Here is a 20,268-nt window from a genome sequence, read left to right on the forward strand (position 1 = left end):
GGAGCCAACATCCCTGTGTGTGCAGCTCCAGAGGTAAGAGGACAGCATGCTGTAATGCTCCTAGGCCAGGTCGAAGTCTGCCTCTCCCACAGGTTTCCATATTACATCACCTCAGTGCTGAAGCAGGGATGTCCTATGTCAAATCTGCAAGACAGAAGCTGTCTAGTGGCTAACAGGAATTTGCAGTAACCTCAAAAAAAAATGTTATCCATATGATATGAACTACTGAGGAAGGCTTTTAAGAGCAGCATGTGCAAGAGTCCAAGACACTTGTGCAGAGTAAGGGGGGTGCAAAGAAAAGAAGCACAAGGAGACTGGAAGTGCTGAGCTGCTACAACACAAGACAGCAGCAGCACCAAATTCCTAGTCACCCAATCCAGCAGGGCTTCCTCAAGCTGCATGGCACTATGCCACTGCCTTAACCATGCTGAGCAACTCCTCCAAGCAATGGCCAAGTTTTTCTGGTCTGCATTTCCATCGAGGCCTTCTGCACCATGGAAGAGGAGCTCCCAACCAGTTTTGCCAGCAACAGCCGCCCAGGTTTTAAAATGCAGCAGGTCTGAACTGATGTCTATCTGGGTACTGGCGCTGTCAAAGCAAGATTTCTAAAACACTAAAATGAAGCTTTAGGTTGCAAACCCATTTGAGAATCACCCCTAGAAAGGAGAATATCAGGTATCCTTGATTCGCTGTTGCATGTTTCCTGCGCTTTCCCACATGCACCTCCCTTACAGAGATGCAACACCTGGGTACACTGCCCAGGTACCCGCTGGCACAATGTATCTCTCCCATGTTTTTCACTCGGGAGCACACAGAAAGGCAGGGAATGGGGATGCAAATCCTCCAGTCAGCAGCCCTACGCCCTCCTTCGCCCCTGCTGGGTGTGCTAATGCCTGCACAAAACAGCTCCTGCCCAGGTTTTACGCAGCATGCAATGCTTAACACTAACTTTAAAGCACACTGCACTGAAAGAGACATTTCACCAGCCCTGGACTGTCTTTCACACCAAGCCTTCTCACAGTCTAGGGGCAGATGGACTGCACCTAAGACAAAGACATGTCCCCCAGGGTGCAGGTGTCCCCGTCTCTCTGCCATGCGTTACAAGGCTCAGCTTGATAGCAGTGTGGGTATGGCAGAAAATGTCTTCTGAAGGGAGCACAGCACTGGAGATGGGCTCAGAGCAGCACTGAGGTACCCAGGGGTCTTTGGAAATGCAGGCTGGGCTCCTCAGATTCATAGACAGGGCCCCCCACCCCATGCTCAAATGGCACAGGTGCTGCTGAAAGCCATTGGAGAACATGGTGCCATAGTACTGCATCACCCCTGCATCACAACGGCCATCGAGGAATGGCCAAGTCCTTCTCCATTACCTGGAGACTGTTTATTTTAACATATGAGATCCTCCCTCTCTGATACGCACATGCAGTCCCCATGGCTGTAATGTGAGGGGGTTAGGGCAGGATTAGTGCCTTTGCAAAGGGCAAAGCAGGGCACGCAGAAAACAAGGCTGCGCAGGCTGGTATCATGAAATCTATGTTTGCTATAGTCTTGTGGGGTCTATTTGTTTGGGCTACGTTTGTTTTCATAGTTAGGCGATGTCCCCAGACTCTTTCGAGGCATGCATGTGAGGTACCCTGGCTGGCCGCAGAGCAGATGTGTGCCCTGGGTACTCCCAGGGAAGGTCTGGCTCACATCACCTATGAGCTTCCAGGCCCCAGGATAACTCCTCTAAGCAATGGCATGTTATAAAAGACAAGCATGTTAGGCACATATGGATGAATGTGTGGGACATTTGACATCAAAATTTCTCCAAGATTATGGCCATGCTTTGGCTCCTCAGGGTCCTGTCCCACTAAAAATGCAGCTTACCGTGAATGGCTCAGAAATGGCTAAAATTGCATGTCGTTTCTGTTCCTACAGGCATTTTTCTACTGTTTCTGAGCAAAGTTTATGCAAAATTAAATGAAAGAATAAGGGTGATGACTCTGATGTCTTTCCATTACACAGATGGCAGTTATATGCAAGCATCAGAAAACTAGGCAATAAACTCCAGGCACTTTTGTTTTGACATGCTGTACAAAGGAGAACAGCAGGCACAGTGCTGCCTGGTCTCTCCCTGCTCACCAAGAAAACCTGACGCCTTCACAAATACTGCAATTTATCTAGGAGCACAACAATGGCACAGTCCTATTTAAGAAATATATTTCAACAGAACCCTGCTTATTTCCCTGTAGCTTTGTTTTACCTGATGACTGGCCCATCAGATTTTGAGCTTCTTCGGAGGAATGTAAGGGCAGCTTTTCTCCTGAAGAGCAAAGAAGAAAAAGGTTTAATGCTTTTGCCTTCGAGGAGATAAGCAATGTCACTTCATCTAGGAAGCTCAAAATATGATGAACATACTGTCAGAAAAGGCATTTCCAACCGGCACTTTGACCACCGAGTAAGCAAAGGTACTTTAAGTATCTCCATCCCCTGCGCTCTCTCTATCTGCTTCCCAGGTCACCATGAAATGCGTTAACTGCCACGCCAGCCTTGGCAACGAGGCTGCCGAGCCACGCCATGTCTGGCTTTCCTCCCATCAATGTGGATCCCTACGGCCGCGGCTCCTTCCCATTGCTCTCCCCGGTTCTCGGGTGCCATCCTGCCCAGCTCGGCACTGCTCCCCCCAGGTGCCGGGGCAGCATCCCCAGCCGGTGCTGAGCCATTCCCCCTGGGAAAGAGGGGATGTCCCACCAAGGTCCAGATCAGTGCACGGCGGGAAATGCTACCTCCTCTGGGCAGGGAAGGGTGGGAGACTGGTGCTTATTGCTTCTGCTGGGAAAGCCAGCAAAGCTGGGAGCAAGGTCAGCGTGGCTTCGCAGGATCAGTCCGGGCGTGCATGGTTAATGGCTGAGAGCTTACCCGTGAGGACCGTAACCCCCAAACATCAATCTAGTATCCCTGTTAACCTGTCCCCGTGGACACTGCAACTTCAGTTTTACTTGCCCTATTTGTTTCCATTAAATAGCATGAGTTTAGAAAGAGAGAGAAACTCTACAGGTAAGAAGAGAAGGATATCTAGAAAGGGCGTGTGGGTACGTACCAGGGAAAGCGGGGGTGGTCTGTCCAAGGGGAGTAAAGGGGGTTTGCTGCATAGCCAACTGGTGGAGCTTGGTCAACTGCTGAGGGGTAGGAGGGACATTAGAGCTAAGAAGGTTATTGTCATAGAGTACAACAAGTCACACCAAAAATCAAGAACAAAATTATAACGGAAGAAAAAAAAGAAAAGAAAACAAAAAAAACCAAACCAGGAAGCCATGGTGAGACATGGCAAAAACATTAGCAGAAGGACTTGGCCTGGGTAAAATGCAATAAAGCCCAAATCTTTTGCAGAAGTGCTTGGTCAGGGTCTGAAGTACGATACCAGCAAGAAGCCCATTCTTAGTTTCCACCCCTTGTCAAACAGTTCAGCTCCTTCGCCGCGAGCGAGCGGCCGCCTCCGTGCATGGCTGGCTGCTGCAGCAGCAGCAGGGCTGCTGCCTACGGTGCTTCCAGCCGCTGCCTTCCCCTCCCGGGCTTCACAACCTGCGACCAGAAGCTGCTGCTCACTTCAGGGTAGCTTTAGAGCAGAGAAGCCGTCTCAAAGGCACTGCCAGGCTGGTGGCCATCATGTGCCAGCAGCCAGAAGACCCTCTTTGTGCTGCTGGAGCTGCATCGTGACTGCTTGCCCCTGCAGCAAACGCTCTTGTGCTGCACCTCGGATGGGAAACGCCTCTGGGAGACGGACAAACTGTGGCTCTCAACGTCAGCTCGTTATGAGCACAAGCCCCTTAGCAGTACAGGGAAGTATGGGCTTCAGCCATGACCAGTAGGTATTTCAGATCCTTGTATCCCTTGTTGTGCCGGGTAGGTTTTCGTGCCCCATCAGGAAGCGGTTGCATAGAGCGGATTTTGTTTGGAATACATTTTGTGCTCTGTTTCACTGCTCCAAATTAAAAAAAACCAACACAATAAAACAAAAGAAAACAAAAGAAACTGGGCTGAAGTTTAGCAGTCTGCAGGAGGGAGGGTCTTTATCACCTCCCACTCAGCAATTTCACAGGTGCTCAGAGGGTTGCCAGGATTGCGTCATCCCCCAAACGCAAACCGCTCATTGCACCCATCCCCTCCCCACTGAGGGAGAGGCAGGAGTTAAGATTTCCACGTTTTGGGGGGAAACAATACTCAAAAACCTCCTTGCTCCTGTAGCATGGCTGGGGAGGGAGCACAGGGAGGTCTGGCTGGCAGCGGTGAGCGGGAAGCACTGGAGAGAGCAGAGCTGGAGGGCTGAGCACACCGGGGGAGAGACTGGAGGGAGGCAGCGGGGAGGGGAAACACCTGCAAGTCCCTGGAGAGGTAGCCAAGGAAGCCCTGCCCGGCAGAGGCGTGAGGACTTCCAGCCTCCACTGGCTCGGGGGAGAGGTCTTGCCACCCCACGAGAAGAGGCATGTACACATCTCGCCCTGTGCAGCACGGCAAATAAGCTGAAAACGTTCTACAGCGGGTTCCTGCTGAAACACAGTCAGCTCCGGATAGGACCAGGCACACCACCGCTCCTGCAGGTAGCAGGGACATCAGCATCTGCTGCTTTTTAAGAACTCTGCCGTTTTCTACCAAATTACACCCAGTTGCACCCTGTTGTGGAGCTCCTCGTTACAACTGGTCCCACCGGCAGCACTCTAGATGAAACCTCCTGCCTCATTGCCGGCACTGCTGAGGAGCACCCGGGAGGCAGAGCCCCTCGGGCTCCAGCCATGCCCCAGGGCAGGGGTCTTGCTTCGCCCGACAGGGGAAACACCAAAATCCTTTCTAATACTGATCTAGCATATTTTTAAGACATAGTTCAGATAGTGGTATTTAGCAAACACCCATAATAACACCAATAAAAAAGCATACAAGAGGAGAAGATGGTTATGCCTAGATGTTAAAGTGAAAGCTGCAATGTGAACGCTTGTGGTGCATGAAACACCTCTTCTCCTGTTTCCTGGTAAAAGCGGAAAGCAAAACCCTGAGAGCATTTCTTCAAACTCTGGTTTTCCCTGCAGACCAGAGGGAAGTTCCCCCACCAGCGCTGCTGGGAGGGACAGGACAGGGCAGGACAGCAGTGCTAGGACCAACATACAGCCATGCTGAGCATCACTAGGCACCCATAGCAATGCCTGGTTACATCTCATCAGCTGCCAGCCTCGTGCATACCCAGGAGCAATGCCCCGGTTTGGGAGCTTTCCTGCGCTCGACATTTATTTCACTCCCAAGCATCCCCAACTCCCGGCTGCCACAGCTGTCCTTTCATCTCCCACCACAAATTTCCTGAAGGCAGGTAGCTACACATCACATCCTGAATGGCTTACAAGTACCTGGGCAATGCTGAAGCCCTTTGTGAGCTAAAACTCCTGTGGACCTGGGTGGGTTTTTCCCAGGGAAAAGAATTAAGGCAGGAGCTCTCATTTTAGCTTTGGCATTCGGAATACTGCCCGCTCCACAGCCACAGGTCTGCAAAAGGCATCCACTAAACACAGACACCTGTGAGAGCAAGGGAAATGCCCTAAAATCATGTTCAAGACTAGTTTCTGTACCAAGCAGTGTTTAAAATGACCGATCCTTGCAAGAGAGCTATGAGAGTAAGGATGGAGTGTGTGGCCCCTGTACGAACAACTTTTTCCAGGTGTCAGCAAATCTGCTGGGAATAGGGCAGAGTGCAGCCAGCAAATGTATTAAATGTATTTTATTCCCGTCAAACAGAAGAGTATAATAACAAGGAAAACATTAAGCTGTCACCACCACTTGCAAAGGAAAACTGGGACAAAGACTATATTGATCTTCCCTTACTAAATATGCAGGTTTATTTATTTATATTCCACTTAGGGAGCAAAAGTGAAGTGCGCACACTATTAAGAATTTTTCTGAGCAACCATCACATCAGGCTGTTCAAAGTACATGCATACTGGTGACATATGGAAAGCCAAAGCCTCCACTAAATTGGGTGAAATCACTGTTCCTAAGATCCTAAAATCCAGCCTATGGCTTCTAACCGTTCCCACGGGGAGCATGCCTTCATGGTATCGGACAGCCTTGCTCTGTTCTCAGTCATGCAAAAAACAATCCCATGATTTAATACCCAATGCACCCATCACAAGGAGGAACACCGAGCTACATCATACTCTTTCTGTGCGTGGGATGGCTGGAGAAGGCTTTCCACCCAGACCACACCACTTACAATTAAGCCACATCCCCAGAGTGGCATTTTGTGCTCAGCCCCCACTGTGGACCCTTGACTCACAGGCATGCCAGCAAGAAAGGGCCTCTGCAGTGGGACTTGCCAGGTATTTTATTCCCTCTGAAACACATTTAGAAAATACCAGCTTTTTCCAAGAGCTCCCCAGCACGTGTTAGCCATGACGACCCCAGAAGCTGAGCAGCTGCCTGCTGCCAGCAAGGAGCTGCTGGCATTGCAGTGCTTCACTGCTGCTTTTCATAGAGAAATCCTTTAAAATAGACTTGTTTACTATTTCTTTTGGTACTTTTACATGCAGACATGTCAGCAGATGTTCCCTACATGTTCCCCCACCAACATGCTGTGGCTCCCTGACCCACCTCAGGCACAGGAGCCCAGCATGAGCAGGGGAATCCGAGCACCAGCAAACCCCATCTGCGCTGCAAGCCTGAGTGGCACCTGTCTCCACACCAAGGAGCATGAAATGAAGTGGGGTCTGTGCCCACAATGCTCCCCTCCTGGGCAAGAGCGAGCCAAACCCAGTGAGACAGCCATCAGACCCAGGGTGACCGCTTTGGTCTGGGGTCCAGCTTCCACGGGGAGATGCAGAGCCCTCAGCAAGGTGAGATTCCAGCAGCGTGGCGGGTGGCCATCCTCTCCATCCCTCTGGGGGATGTGGGTAGCGTTTTGCCCAACCTCAGTGCCTGCTTCCGAGTCATGTGGAGGAAGACCCCCAAAAAGTCTCGTCCCCCCTGCCCAGGCTTCAAGCAAGAAACCATGCACTGCTGGAGTTCTGGCTTCTCCCCACCCCACCAAGGCACTCAGCACCTAAATAAACTCTTGGATTACCAACATTTTAAGGACAAGGGGGAAATAGAGAGGAAAGACTTCCCCCCCCTCTTTGCACATTTTGATCATTTTGAGGCACAAAATGCATAGAGTATGGTTTGTCTCAGAACAAAGGGATAGCACTGAACAATGCAAACAATTTAGCATCAGGCCAAGTCCTCAGAATTAATGAAGTTTAGCGCTAACAGGTTAAAAGGCTATTCAAGGTATTACAGATACTATACACGGCCAGTTACTTTGAAAATACACTATTAATATTATTGTCTAATATTAATATTATGTGAATTAACAGTAGCATGCAGGTGACATAAAAGGGTATAAGAAAAATTAGGGTAAAACTCACATCCGGGTGTGGAATAGCGTATTGTCCCTGAATTGTATAGGCCTGCAAAAGAAAAAACACGTTATTAGGGCTGGCAGGAGGTGGCAGCAAAGCCCCATGTCTCCGCAGGAACCGCCATCCCTGGGCTTTGCTCCTTTCTGCCTAACGTGCTGTGAATGCAGGGGCTGAAGAGAAGCTCAGCCCCCCCCCCCGCTCTGCCTGGGACACCATGCTACCCCCAAATAACCAAGCACGGGGAGCTGAGCATTATGGCACTGGCACACCTCTCCCCTTGCTCAGCTGCTAGTGAAAGCGGGGTGCAGTATCTTGAATTTTGACTTAACTGGCTTTATTTTGAGGTTGGAGGGGATGAGGGAAGCACTTTCCATGCAGCAAGCAGTTGCCCCGCACACCCACCTGGCTAGCCCAGAGGAAAAGCCCCCCTGTGCTGCATTAAATTCGCTGGGGCAGCGAGTGCTTGGGGTGGGAGGGAGACGTACCCCTCTGATGAAAGCCAGATCATGCTGAACTACCTAACTTGAAGGGCTTGGGCTCAGTTTGGCTTTTTCAAAAGGAAGGAAACGGCTCTTTAAAGGTGCCAGAATTGCATGGAGTGGGACAACTGGGCTTCGCTGTACAAAAGATATTCATCAAACCAGAATTATCTGTGTAGCGAATGCACGGTAACATCACTGCTGCCCTTTGCACCTAAACGTGATCCTAGAAAGCAAGCCAGTGCAGAGAGTCTCTCTGTATTTTCAGGTGCACAACTCTTAACATGCTTTACATCTACCCAGTGTATTCCAGTGCTCTGCTGGGGGGAAAGGGATTGCCGTGCAGAAAGCCAGCTGGGTAGCACGGTGCTGATGTGTCAGCAAGCGTGGCGAGGGCTCAGGGACATGGTGCCTGCACTGCAATGTCTTTCACTAGCTGTAGTTGACAAACCCATGCAGATGTCTGCTAGGCAAATTGTTTAGTGCTTTTCTCATTGTTTGTAGCAATCCTTTCTCTTTTGTAAATAACTGAAAATAAGCACTGCTGTGGGTACAGAGCCAGACACTAGAGAGCCCAATATTTAGGACTTAATGAGCTAGCAAAATGTATCTCACTGGTTGACACATTATTCACATGATTCTGAAAGAAATGGCAAAAGAGATGGATAACACTTTAAAAAGGGAGAGTAAAGATAGCCAAGAAAAAGAAAAAAAACCTCTCTGAACCTCCTGAAAATTTGCCACATCATTTGCAAACAGCAAAGCGCTTTGTGTGAGGAAACCCCTTGAAATCCTGGAGGAAGGAGGCAAAGCCCCACGCAGTCCCAGCACCTGCTGGCATCCCAGCATGATGGGGACTGGTTTGCCTGTGGGCATGTGGCAGAGGCAGCTCTAAAATGTTCAGTCTTTCCTGGTGGTTTAATTTGGTTGTTGTTTTTTTTATTAGAAAAATTGATTAGAAAAAGCTAATTAAAGGCAGGAAGGTGTCTTGGACAGATGCAACCCAACTCTGACAGCACCCGCCTGTGTGACCCCCAGCTTTCTGCAGAGGCTGACATTGCACATGGATGATGGGGCTGATCCCTTTGGCAGTTGCCATCAGCCACCGTGTCCCTCAGCCTGCCGAGCTCATGCACGTTCAACCCACCCCAAGCACCTCGCAGCCCTGTTACCTGCTGTCCTCTGACAACCCACCCCTTGCCACCCCTCAGGCAGAGCCAAGGGGCTTGCCAGTGCTCCCTCAGGGGCTGCAGGGAAGAGCTCTCATTTCAGAGACAGTTGCTTCTTCCCACAACATCACTTCTGTGCAAGACATCAACCATTCACCAGCAGGCAAAACACTACCTCCATCTTACTCTCCCTTTTGAGAAGATAAGTTCACCAAGCAGCTGGACTCAAAGCTCTTTTCCAGGACGGCTGCTCAGACCAAACGACACACTCCTGCTGATGCTGGCAATGACTAAGAAAGAGATGCTAATTCAGCACACTGCCTGAAACAGCCTGTGCTTTGGGCTTTGCTCCTATCCTTAGTTTGTCCTTCTGCTATTTATTATGGCTGGGGAAAAACAAAATAACTCATGTGGAGCTGCTCTGGGTGGCATTAGCTGTAGCTTCATGATGCTGGCTCTACCTGGCTGCTGGCGCTCCTGGGAAAGTACCTCTCCTGCTAGATACTGGTGGACCACGGCACGGTGGCATCTACAGGCAGGTCCTTGGTCACCAGGCGAGATAAGTAGGTGAGGTAGAAAAAGCAATGGTTCAAGTCCCCTTTTTAAAAGCAGCCACCTGCTCAACTGCTCTTGTTCTGTAAATCATGTGCCGCAGGAGCTGATTTGTGTTTGCAGAACAACCGCCAGCTCTCGTGGCACATGCATGCTATGGTTATCCTGCAAAGAAAAAATCTGCCATTGCTTCCCAAGGGTCACTAGAAATACCACATTGTGACTGCAAGCTTGCAGACCAAGCATTGCGCAATGTCACCGAAGGCAATGCAATGTGGGCTCTCCCATGGGCAGAGCTGAGACCCAGATCTGCAGCAGAGGTTATGGCATTTTGGGGGGAAGCAGCACCAGTGATGGGGATGACCCTTTCATGGACACTGCCCTGAACAGAGGCTCAGCACAGTCCTGGAGTGGCTGGGATGAGCCCTTCCTATCTCAGATCAATTACAACTATGCAAAGTTATTTTTAATTGGACTAGAGATGTCAGAAAATAAACACTTGCAGCCACTGTGGGAGCATGGTCACGGCCTCTTGTTCAATGAGGCTTTTCTCATTTTCTCCTTCACACTGCTAACTGTTGGCAAATACTGAATTTGGGTCTAATGAAGCAAACTCCAGACTTTTCTTGGTGCACAAGTGTCCAGCAGCGCTAACACCCTCTTTCCCCAGGCTGGCCCTTTCCTTATCCTCCAGCAGCCATCACAGCAGGAGCTAAGCCGTCTGCCTGGGCTTGCAAACTGCCAGCGGTTCTGCAAAGAGCTTTCAGTCCATCTGCCATGGCACGCAACGGATGGGATGACACCATGCAAGTCAGAAGGCAAGAAACCTGAGTGCACTAACGGGCAGCGGCTGGTGCTGCAGTAAAAGGCTGAGGTTGGCAGTGGAGGCTGCAAGCGGGTCGGCTCTTACCTGACCACCTGCAAAAATGACAGGGGTGGAGGCGGGCTTTGGGCGGTAGGGAATGGTGGCACCTTTTGGTGGGGACTAGGAAAAGGGACAAGGAGAGGGAGAGAGAACATTAGAACAGCTTTCCTGAAACGGCGGCAAAAAGAGCGTTAGAAAGCACCCGACGGAGCACGGCCCCCGGGGCCGCTGCCAGCAACACCCGCACCAGGCAAACCGCGTTTCTGGACAGGAGGACACAGGGGAAATCGGTGTTTAATGGACAACAAGGACAACCTGGGGTATGGGAGATCCCCTGCCAGGGCATGGGCCCCTAAATCGCTTCCTGGACCTCCGCTGACTCCCTCGCCTTCACTGTGCTCTCCGCAAACCGTGCCATCTGGTCTAGACTTGAGCCTGATGCTGGAACAGAGCACCCTCCTCAAAACATCCCGAGGAGACCCTCAAGTAGCAAGATGGGTAGGTACACCCACAGACCAGGCTTTTAATCCCTGGCTGCCAGAAGCCTCCTCATGCAGTGGCTTTCTTTGCAGCCTGAGAGCTCTTGCACGTTGACAGCCCGCCCCAGAGTCATACCAGCCCTGCCAAGCACCAGGAACTGTGACATGGCATTGTGAGCACAGGCATCGGGAGGAGCGAGCAGCCTGTCTGAGCGACCCAGCATGATTCTCAAGGTCTTTGAGCCCTCTCATCTTCCTCACTGCTGGAACAGCATCACCTTCAGGACTTGGTTTGGTCTATCAGCATCCAAGTTGGGACATGGTTGACTGTGCAGTGGATGCTGCAAAGCACCTTCATTGTGGTCAAGACCTCCCATGCCCTGGTGGGTCAAGTGGCAGTGATCACTTTGGCCAGAGTGCTGAGCTTTGGAGGAGCAAGAGGCTGGAAATCCCTCTCAGACAGCAACATCAGAGTTTCCAGAGATCTTATGCTAGAGCTGCATGGTGGTGGCGGTCCTTGTGAGCAGCCAGCCAGACACCAGCAGCAGAGGCACTGTGCCCAGCCCTCCTCCTGCAGCAGCGTGACCCAGGGCAGCCCTGCTCCAGCTGGCCAGGACATCTCACTCCTCCCTGCTGCAGCCTGACTGGTACCTGGGTAGGTCCGAGCAGAAGCTGTACTGATGCATCACACTGCACAGTGCACAGGATCTTCTCACCCAAGTTATCTCTGTTGGTTTTCTCTTGAACATAAATAACAAGCCATAGAAGAGATTTTGGAGGTTTCTAGGGATGAGGAGAGATTTCAGATAAAAGCCTTGTGGTTCTACCCAAAGTGAAATGACCCAGTTACTGCTATGTAAAGATAGGCAATATAAATTACGCTATCTCATGGAAAATTCTTCATTTTTTTCTGTACATTCTTCTACATGTCCACTTGTAGCCAAGTGGCATATCCAAATTTTCCTGCTCAGCACAGGTCTGCAGGAAAGCTGTATGATCAAAGCACAGCCTCTATAATCACAAACCTGCTTTTTTCTTTTATTGCTTTACAAATCTTGGAGGGGATGAGTGAGGATTTCTGTGGTAAGATAATTTAAAACTGAAAGGTCATAAAGAGCATCTCTGTGAACTGTTAAAGTCAGGGGACTTCCCAGATTTCAGACTGCAAGAAAACTCATGAGTTTTTCTCTTTCCCATTGCTGAGCCATATAGAGGAGCAGCACCCCTTGCTTTGGTTGGTGAGAACAGCAGCCACAAAAGACTTTATAACACACCTGCAAGCATCACTTCGGGCCCATTTCTGCTACAGTCCAGAGCATAACCTGGAGTCACTGTGCAGCTAAAACTGCACTCCTCTGGCAGCACAGTGTACCCACCTGAGCATCACTACCAGCAGTGGAGGGTAATGTGGCTCGAGCCAATTCCTCCTTAGCTGTGCTGCTGCCAAACTGAAGTTGCTTGTATTTGGTTTTGCTTCACCTCCACCAAGCCTTGCTGTCCTCATCTGAAGCTCTTGCAGCAGCAAATGTGCTCCTCCTTGTCATGAAAGGGCAGTGATGTGTGGGCTGTGCAGCAAGGCAGAGGGGCCTGACATTGGTCTGTGCTTGCCCATCTCTGGGAGGCACCAGAAGCGGAGGCTGTCACCGTCCTGTGTCCCAAGGGGTTTCCTGCTGGAGCTTCTCCCATCTGAGGTGGCAGGCGTGGACGTGGGGCATGTGGTCATCCCTGGCAATAAGCCATTGGTACAGCAGCATCTCTCCATGGCAGACATCTTCAAGCTCTGCTTGTCAGCATTTCTCCCAGAAAAGAGCACCCTCGACACACGTCCATGTACCCTACAGGCCCTGCTCTCCACCAGCCTTCCTAATTACCTTTCCTGCTGTGCCTCACCGGAGCCTGGCTTTGCGCTCCCAGCCCTGGCTCCCCCAGTGCAGGGGATGCACTGGTCTTCTCCTCCCAGCCCTGGTCCTCATGTGGCACCGTAAGCCCCATGCAGAGTGGCTTGGTGGAGTGGCTCCAGCCCCCATCGCCTTCCCACAGCACCCTCAGTGCTGCTGGGACACCAGGCTACGGCTGTCCCAGCCAGCCTGGCCTCCTCCAGCACCCCTCTCTCCCAAAACCACCTTGTGCTATGACACAAACCAACTCCTTTGGGGCACCCAACCAGGCAGGTTTCCAGTGTGGCACCCTAGAAACAACAGACAATGGTGGGGAAAACACACTGGGTGGGTTTCAAACAGAGGTACCAGGAAATGAGAGTGGTCCGACAACGCGTGGTGAAGGGTACGAGACACGCTCCACAGCTCCCAGCGCTGTTGTGGTGCCAGCTGGGTTTTTTTCCTATGTACTTTACCCCCTTTGTTACAGACTGTACCTCCAGCATCACCACACAGATCTGTTTGACACACTGGATAATTGCGTCGGGTGTCCCCGAGATTGTCACCGCCCGCTCCGTGGAGTTGGGCAGCATGTCCCCCGCCACTTGAACCTGAGCACCTGTTGACTGGAGACAGAAAGACAGAGGAGGAGAAATCCCACAGCTGAATGCCTTTCCTTGCAGCCAGCTCCAGCTCCAACACCATGTGCCTCCCCAGAGCTGCACTGCCCCGCGCGAGCTCAGGTGCGGCATCCTGCCTGCATCCACAGGAGCACGCCGGCAAGGTCCCATGGGATGCTACTCCTACGTCAGCAGGACTGTCCTGGGAAGCAACATGATGCATAATGCTAGCAGCATAAGGATTCCCTTTTCCAAGGCAGATCCCCCTTGGTCGTGGATCAGCTCTGAGGAGCTGCAATTACATGCAATAATGAAATCAAGTCTGACTCACCTCCCTGATTTCCTTGATCTTGGATCCTCCTTTGCCGATCAGCGAGCCACACTGACTAGCTGGCACGACCAGTCTCAGTGTCACCGGAGGTTTGCTGGTAGCAGTGCTGTTGCTCATTGAGTTGGTTATGTCCTTGGGAAGGAAGAGTGCAATGCATCAGCCCTTGGTACCCAACCAGACACTTGCCATCCAGGCCAACCCACCTGCCCTGGGCCAGAAAAGAGGCGTCATGTCCCCCAGACTGTGGCTGGTCTCTGACTGCAGCTGCATCACTGCACATCCCTGCAGTTAATTGCAAGACCTCTGGGACAGTTCACTGCAGCTCAGTTCTTGCCTACTCAGAGATGTCCGGGAGGTTTTGTGCCGAGGTCGTGTACCAGTTAAGCAAGTCCAGCCAGGCACGTATGGGTTGGAGGTACGCAGGCCCATCTGCACTGCTGGCCCCAGCAGTGGGCACACCGGAGCTCTCCTTGGCTGGTGGGCCACCCACGGGTCTGGCTGTGGACCCTTTTACTCTGCTCTCCTGGGGAAAAGGGCTCATGTTGCTCACCTCCTCAAATTTGTAGGCGATCATGGCAAAAGCCTTGAAGATGGCATCGGTGGGGCCGGTGATGGTCACGATTCGCTCAGGGCAGTTTCCCTCTGAGATGTTGATCCTTGCCCCGCTCTGGAAAGAGAAGGGAAGACCTGGAATAGCCACAGCCAATCAACCCATGGGGATGCACTGGAGGCACAGCCCTTCCTCTGGGTTGGGTCCTGTCCCAGCCTGGTCCCTCATCATCCTCTGTGCCAGCCTCTTGACATCCCATCTAACCTTAAAAACTCCCATCCCTGTCCCCCATGGTGCTTCCAGTGCTCCCTTACCCTGACCCTCAGAAAGGGTTTCCAAGCATCCACTTTGGGTATTTTACTGCAATGCAAACCCACACATTCAAGGCAAGACCAGCTCACGGGATCATTGCTTGTAAAAAGAAGAGTGTTGCTTACTGATCTGATAACTCCTTGGTAGCTGCAGGCACAAAGACCTTGGACAAACTCAAGCATTTTACAAATGACTTAATTTCAATGTTTCATTAAGAGCAAATTCTTGGCTCTGGAAAATTCCCATTAAATATGATAGGAGTTTGTTTGAGTATGGAGTGAGAAAACTGGCCCAAAGAGCTCTTGGTACAGCTGTCTTGTGTGTCCTGACCCTGCCAGTTACTGCACGTATCACACAGGGCAATGTGCAGCTCTGGCCACCGTGCTGCACGCTGCTGGGCAGGACAGCCTGACGGCCCTTCCCACTCCTCTCCCCTCCTCCTACAAATCCTGCTACAGAGCAGTGTTGCTCACCTCCTCACGCATCTTCTTCACAGTCTCTCCTTTCTGAAATAAGAAGCAGAAACACAGGCTATTACTAAAAATTCAAGACTTCCACCTTCAAAACCAGCCTTCCAAACACACATCTCTCTAATACGTGGCAACACATAGCCAGACATTTGGACAGCTCTATGATGCCTGGCCCTCCCTCCCCACGCAATGGTCAGCTGAAGAGCTGACGGTGTAAGCCATTGTAGCCCCGTGCCCTGTGTCTGTAAGACACGACAGACAAAACAGCTAAGAATGCACAACTGCAGCCTCCACCTCCCTTTCTGTATTTCCTATTAGGAGGAAAAATGCATGGAAAAAGCTCAGAAACTCATCAGCTGTTGAGAAAAGCTGGCACTTCAGAGTGGCTTTGAAGGGCAGTTATCTAGCACCTATAGAGAGATCTAGTCTCTTCGTATCCAGATATAAAGCAGGTAGAACTGTAAATCTTTCCAGGGGTGGTGTTGTGATTTATACCCAGCCAGCAACTAAGCACCATGCAGCCACTCACTCACTTCCCCCCCACCCAGTCGGATGGGGGAGAAAATCGGGAAAAGAAGTAAAACTCGTGGGTTGAGATAAGAACGGTTTAATAGAACAGAAAAGAAGAAACTAATAATGATAATGATAACACTAATAAAATGACAATAGTAATAATAAAAGGATTAGAATATACAAGTGATGCACAATGCAATTGCTCACCACCCGCCAATTGACACCCAGTTAATCCCCAAGTGGCGATCCCCCCGCCCCCACTCCCCCCAGCTCCTATACTAGATGTGACATCACATGGTATGGAATACCCCATTGGCCACTTTGGGTCAGCTGCCCTGGCTGTGTCCCATCCCAACTTCTTGTGTCCCTCCAGCCTTCTCGCTGGCTGGGCATCAGAAGCTGAAAAATCCTTGACTTTAGACTAAACATTACTTAGCAACAACTGAAAACATCAGTGTTACTAACATTCTTCTCATACCTAACTCAAAAACATAGCACTGTACCAGCTACTAGGAAGACAATTAACTCTATCCCAGCTGAAACCAGGACAGCTGGACAGGGTGATGGAAAAATAAGGTGCAAGCATATAGAAGAAGGTGTTTGTACTGCAAATCTTCACTACCACAAACCTGCCTTTTAAAAACACTGAAAGACCAATCCTATATAGCCAGGACTTTCCAAAACACCGTGGCAAGCACCAGGGAGGAGAGCACCTCATACAGCTTTTCTGCACAAGCTAAATGGCGTCCTGTTGCCTCAGAGGGAAGTGCCGCAGAATTTAAATGGGTTTGCATGACATTCCTTTATCTCTCCTAATGAATCTATTTAATTAACACATCAGGGCGACATGATCATAAATACCCATTTGTTACCACAATGAAGCAGCTGGAAACAGCACTAGATAACTTTGGGGGAGGGGGTGTTAGGGGAATGGTCTTTGATCCCTCTGTGGGTCTCCCATCATTTGTGTCTCACAAACCCAGTGACAAGGTCATGCACACCGAACATTTAAGGGACATTACAGGGAAGAGGTGACTGGCATCTACCACACCACAGGCAGCAAATCACGCAGGCAATAGCATTAAATACACATTTAAAAGATGTCCTTACCTTTCCAATGATGCTTCCCACTTCCTACAAAAAAAAAAAAAAGCCAAACACAAAGGAATCAACATTACAAAACATGAAGACAATCCAGCCCAACCCCATAATGAAGCAAAGACCAGGTGCACACTGTCCCCAGCAGAAGGACAGGCCAGGGGGCAGACATGAGAGGGGCCAGGAGCACCATGCCACCCTCCCCATCAGCAGAAGGACACCTGCTCCTGGCAGCCTGGGGCTGTGGAGGCAGCATGTGGGGCTGGCCAGACCTGGGCACAGCTGCAGCAGAGGCAGGAGAGCGAGCTGCGAGGAACCCCCCCCGCAAGGAGCCCCTTACCTTGCCGTGCATCAGCAGCCGGATGGTGAGGGTGACGTTCAGGCCGCCTTCGGAGACTTTGGACTCCATTTCCTACTGGGGGATGGGAGACGTGAGTTAGCTGGGTGGGCAGCCCCGGCACAGGAGGAGACAGCACCACGGCTGTATCACCTGGGGACAGAGAGGGGAAAGAAAGGTTTTCTCCCAAAGCAGGCACATTCCTCGATGTGGGAGGGAGCCTGAAGAGCAGCAGGGCATGGGAAAACCACAGGTGGAGAAGCAGCGGGGAGATGTCATGGGCTGAGCACCTTAGTGGGTGCAGATCAGGCTGGCTGCTCGCCACAGGGACGGTACTGGGTGACAGCCTGAGAACAGCCTGTAGCTCTGCCATGGCTTTGCCAGCAGCTTTACGCAAAAGCCATTGTGGGAGCAAAGACTCAAGTGTCCGAGGTGGCACAGCCAGATGGCTAGCCCACACCTGCATGAGCCGAAAAGCAGCTGTGCCCAGCTGAGCATGTGGATGCAGGAGCAGGGAGTCAGCAGAGCAGCCTGGCCAAAGTCCAGTGGCTCAACTGGGACTTTAAAAGACTCAGGGCACCTATCTAGCAAACCAAAATTCACCATTTCAAGTGTGAATGGGCCCTCAGAAAATCAAAAGCCAGTTTTTCAGGAACCAGGAAACATCTATCTGACCCCAGGAGCACAGAGCAGGAAGGATGGAGCTGGTGCCCCAGTTGCTACACACCTGGGTTTTCATCCCGACTTGTGAGCACCCTAGTTGGGCACTGTGTCTCAGGACCATGCCATTTCCAGCCATTCATGCTTTGCATGTATCTTACAAAACCTGTGTGAGTTTTCCCGGTGCTGTTATGTTCCTTTCCCTTCCCATTCTCTTTCTTTCCTCCTCTGCCCTCTAGAGGGAAAAACGCCACTGATGTTTTGAAGGCAGGGGAAAAAAAATCACAGAACGGCAACAAATCCTTCCTTTTTCTTTCCTGATGCCTCCTTAGTAGCATCTTTGGGCGAGGACCCGGCATATGAAATGTCTCTGCAGCCTACTGTATGGGGAGACCAGTCCTGTCTCAGAGGGAGGTGCCAGCATCCTTCATGTGCAATGCCGAGAGATTTGTAGCAATTCTCCCCCATGTTATTTAATCCCTCAGTATATATCAGATAGGAGATTTTTCATCCAGGTCACGAGCATCTGGCATTTTCCTTTGCTCAGACAGGGACTTATGGACTTATGTGACCAAAAAATGGGGAGTAAACCAGGTCTCAAGTATTACTTTAGTGCAAAGAGGCAGTCAGGATGAATAAACATGCAGCAATGCACAAATCATGACTGGGAGATGGGTTTGATGTAAAACCTCTTCCAAGACGTTATTATGAAACCCCAAATGGATAAAACCTGTGTAGTTGGGAGGGAGGCGGTGCTCCCACTGAGCTAACAGGAGACCAGCTCACTGGGAATGAGGTTGCTTATAACCTACTTACAAACACTGATCTTGAGGCCGCTGGCTGTTACAACTGAAAAAAAGTAAAATCCTCACAAGAAGGATAAAAATGAAATGTGTTGAAGATGTCAAGCCAAAAGGCACTGTTGAGGGTGGGGAGGAGGAGAATATTTCAGAGGAAGAAGGTGATGATGTTAGGGACCAGAGTAATGGGAATGGGCTGACACATGATAGCACAACGTACGAGATCAGGAACTTTCTCTTTCAAGACCGAGCCCACTGCAAGCAAACAATAAAGGAAAATAAATAACTGGGTGTGTTGGTTAACTCTGTGCTGATTTCTGTGCATGGGAAGCAATGCTGAAAAGGATCAACGTGCTGATTTGTGAAGGTCAGCGTTGGTGGTGCTCCTGATGTTGCCAGGAGAAAAAGTGCCTGCACGGAAGAGGTGCCCCCACTGTACAGGGGGAAAACCATCCCCAGGGATGTCCTGTCCCAGGAGTAATCTAGCCCTGCTGCGGGTAAAGAAACAAAGCCACGACACCACTGCAGCCAGCCACGAGGCTGGTACGTGCCAACACAGAGGTGCAGCTCCCCTTCCTGGCTGATAAGCATCCTCTGACAGCACAGCCAGAGGAAGGTAGAGGCTTTTCACAGCTGATGGTCAAGGTGTATCCACAGGCAGTGGCTTTCATGACTTGAAGAGGCAACATTCACAAAGCCATCCTGCCCCGCATACCACCCCAAAGGCTTTCTTTTGCAAGTTGCCCAACCATGGTGGCCCAGGCAGCTACAGCCCAGGGTGCCAGACCCACGTCTGGGAGCTGGCAGACAAGGGTGGGACCCTAGAGTGGTCTGGGCTTTGCCACCGGGATGATGGACCCCAAAGCCCAGCTGGGTGGCTGGGGTGCTCTAAACCCAAGCATATCCTTGCGGCTGCGGGAGAGCTGGCAGGCCCAAAGAGGTGGGTCATGACTTTCCCACCGAGGACCGGCCAAATTCGCCGTTTTACTTTCACCAAATGCCCTACGGTGGCAGTGCTTATGACAGGGGTGTCTGCCATCCCTTGCTCCACATCCCTCACAGGAGGAACCCTGCATCAGGCTGTTATGTAAATGTTTCCAATTGATTGAAAAAGTGGGTCATGTGTTAGTCAAATGCTCCTGGCTTTAAGATTTATCAGCATTATTAAATTAAACACGCTTCATGCTCCAGTGAGCGGGAGAGCTACATTGGCCTTTTCTTAATCATACTAGTGAAAGGTAAGTCTTTTATATGGGGGTTCATAAGCTCAATGGAAATGATGGGAACAATAGAGCCAAGGCATTCACCCTGGGCGCGTGCCTCCCCCCACAGCCCTCATTCTTCACGGACAAAGGGCTGGGAAAAATTATCCCCCAAACACCATTTTGAGCATTTCAGAGCATTCCCTGCCTGGAGAGAGACCCATCTCAGACCCTTCCTCTTCACCATCGTATTATGCCTAGTTCACAGCAGCTTTGAAATGGCTTCTTTGTCCATCTACTCGAAAGCCCTGAGGACACCATTAAATCCAGTCCAATGGATAGAGTAGATCCAGAGCCCAGCTCCAACCCAATACAAAGCAGGTGCAGCCCTGCAGAGGTCAAAGACACAGCATTAGGAGACAGAAGTGTCAAGTTTGGCCCCAAAATGGAAGCTGCACAGCGAGCCAAGTGAGGCTTTGCTGAGTGTCATGCCTGGGCAACTGCAGGCGGAGGACCGGACCAGCATCCTCCCATGC

At 50.9% G+C, this 20,268-nt stretch overlaps 1 protein-coding gene across 34 annotated transcripts in view; it reads right to left on the reverse strand.

The window, feature by feature from the left end:
- PCBP3 (poly(rC) binding protein 3) overlaps positions 1 to 20,268 on the reverse strand; it is a 63,836-nt gene that overhangs the window by 14,607 nt on the left and 28,961 nt on the right. For 8 of the 34 annotated variants that reach the window (XM_052792609.1, XM_052792598.1, XM_052792599.1 and 5 more), the window contains 10 exons: positions 17,074 to 17,145; positions 16,746 to 16,769; positions 15,126 to 15,158; positions 14,341 to 14,457; positions 13,791 to 13,922; positions 13,337 to 13,465; positions 10,460 to 10,603; positions 7,425 to 7,466; positions 3,083 to 3,161; positions 2,246 to 2,305 (listed from right to left, as the gene is read on the reverse strand). In XM_052792609.1, the coding sequence (XP_052648569.1) occupies positions 2,246 to 2,305; positions 3,083 to 3,161; positions 7,425 to 7,466; positions 10,460 to 10,603; positions 13,337 to 13,465; positions 13,791 to 13,922; positions 14,341 to 14,457; positions 15,126 to 15,158; positions 16,746 to 16,769; positions 17,074 to 17,145 (832 nt within the window). Of the gene's footprint in view, positions 1 to 2,245; positions 2,306 to 3,082; positions 3,162 to 7,424; positions 7,467 to 10,445; positions 10,604 to 13,336; positions 13,466 to 13,790; positions 13,923 to 14,340; positions 14,458 to 15,125; positions 15,159 to 16,745; positions 16,770 to 17,073; positions 17,224 to 20,268 lie in introns of all 34 variants that reach the window. The other 26 variants (XM_052792602.1, XM_052792604.1, XM_052792579.1 and 23 more) reach the window with 14 other exon arrangements.

The sequence above is a fragment of the Harpia harpyja genome, chromosome 7 (genome assembly GCF_026419915.1).
Source record: "Harpia harpyja isolate bHarHar1 chromosome 7, bHarHar1 primary haplotype, whole genome shotgun sequence".
Classification (NCBI taxonomy): Eukaryota; Metazoa; Chordata; class Aves; order Accipitriformes; family Accipitridae; genus Harpia; species Harpia harpyja.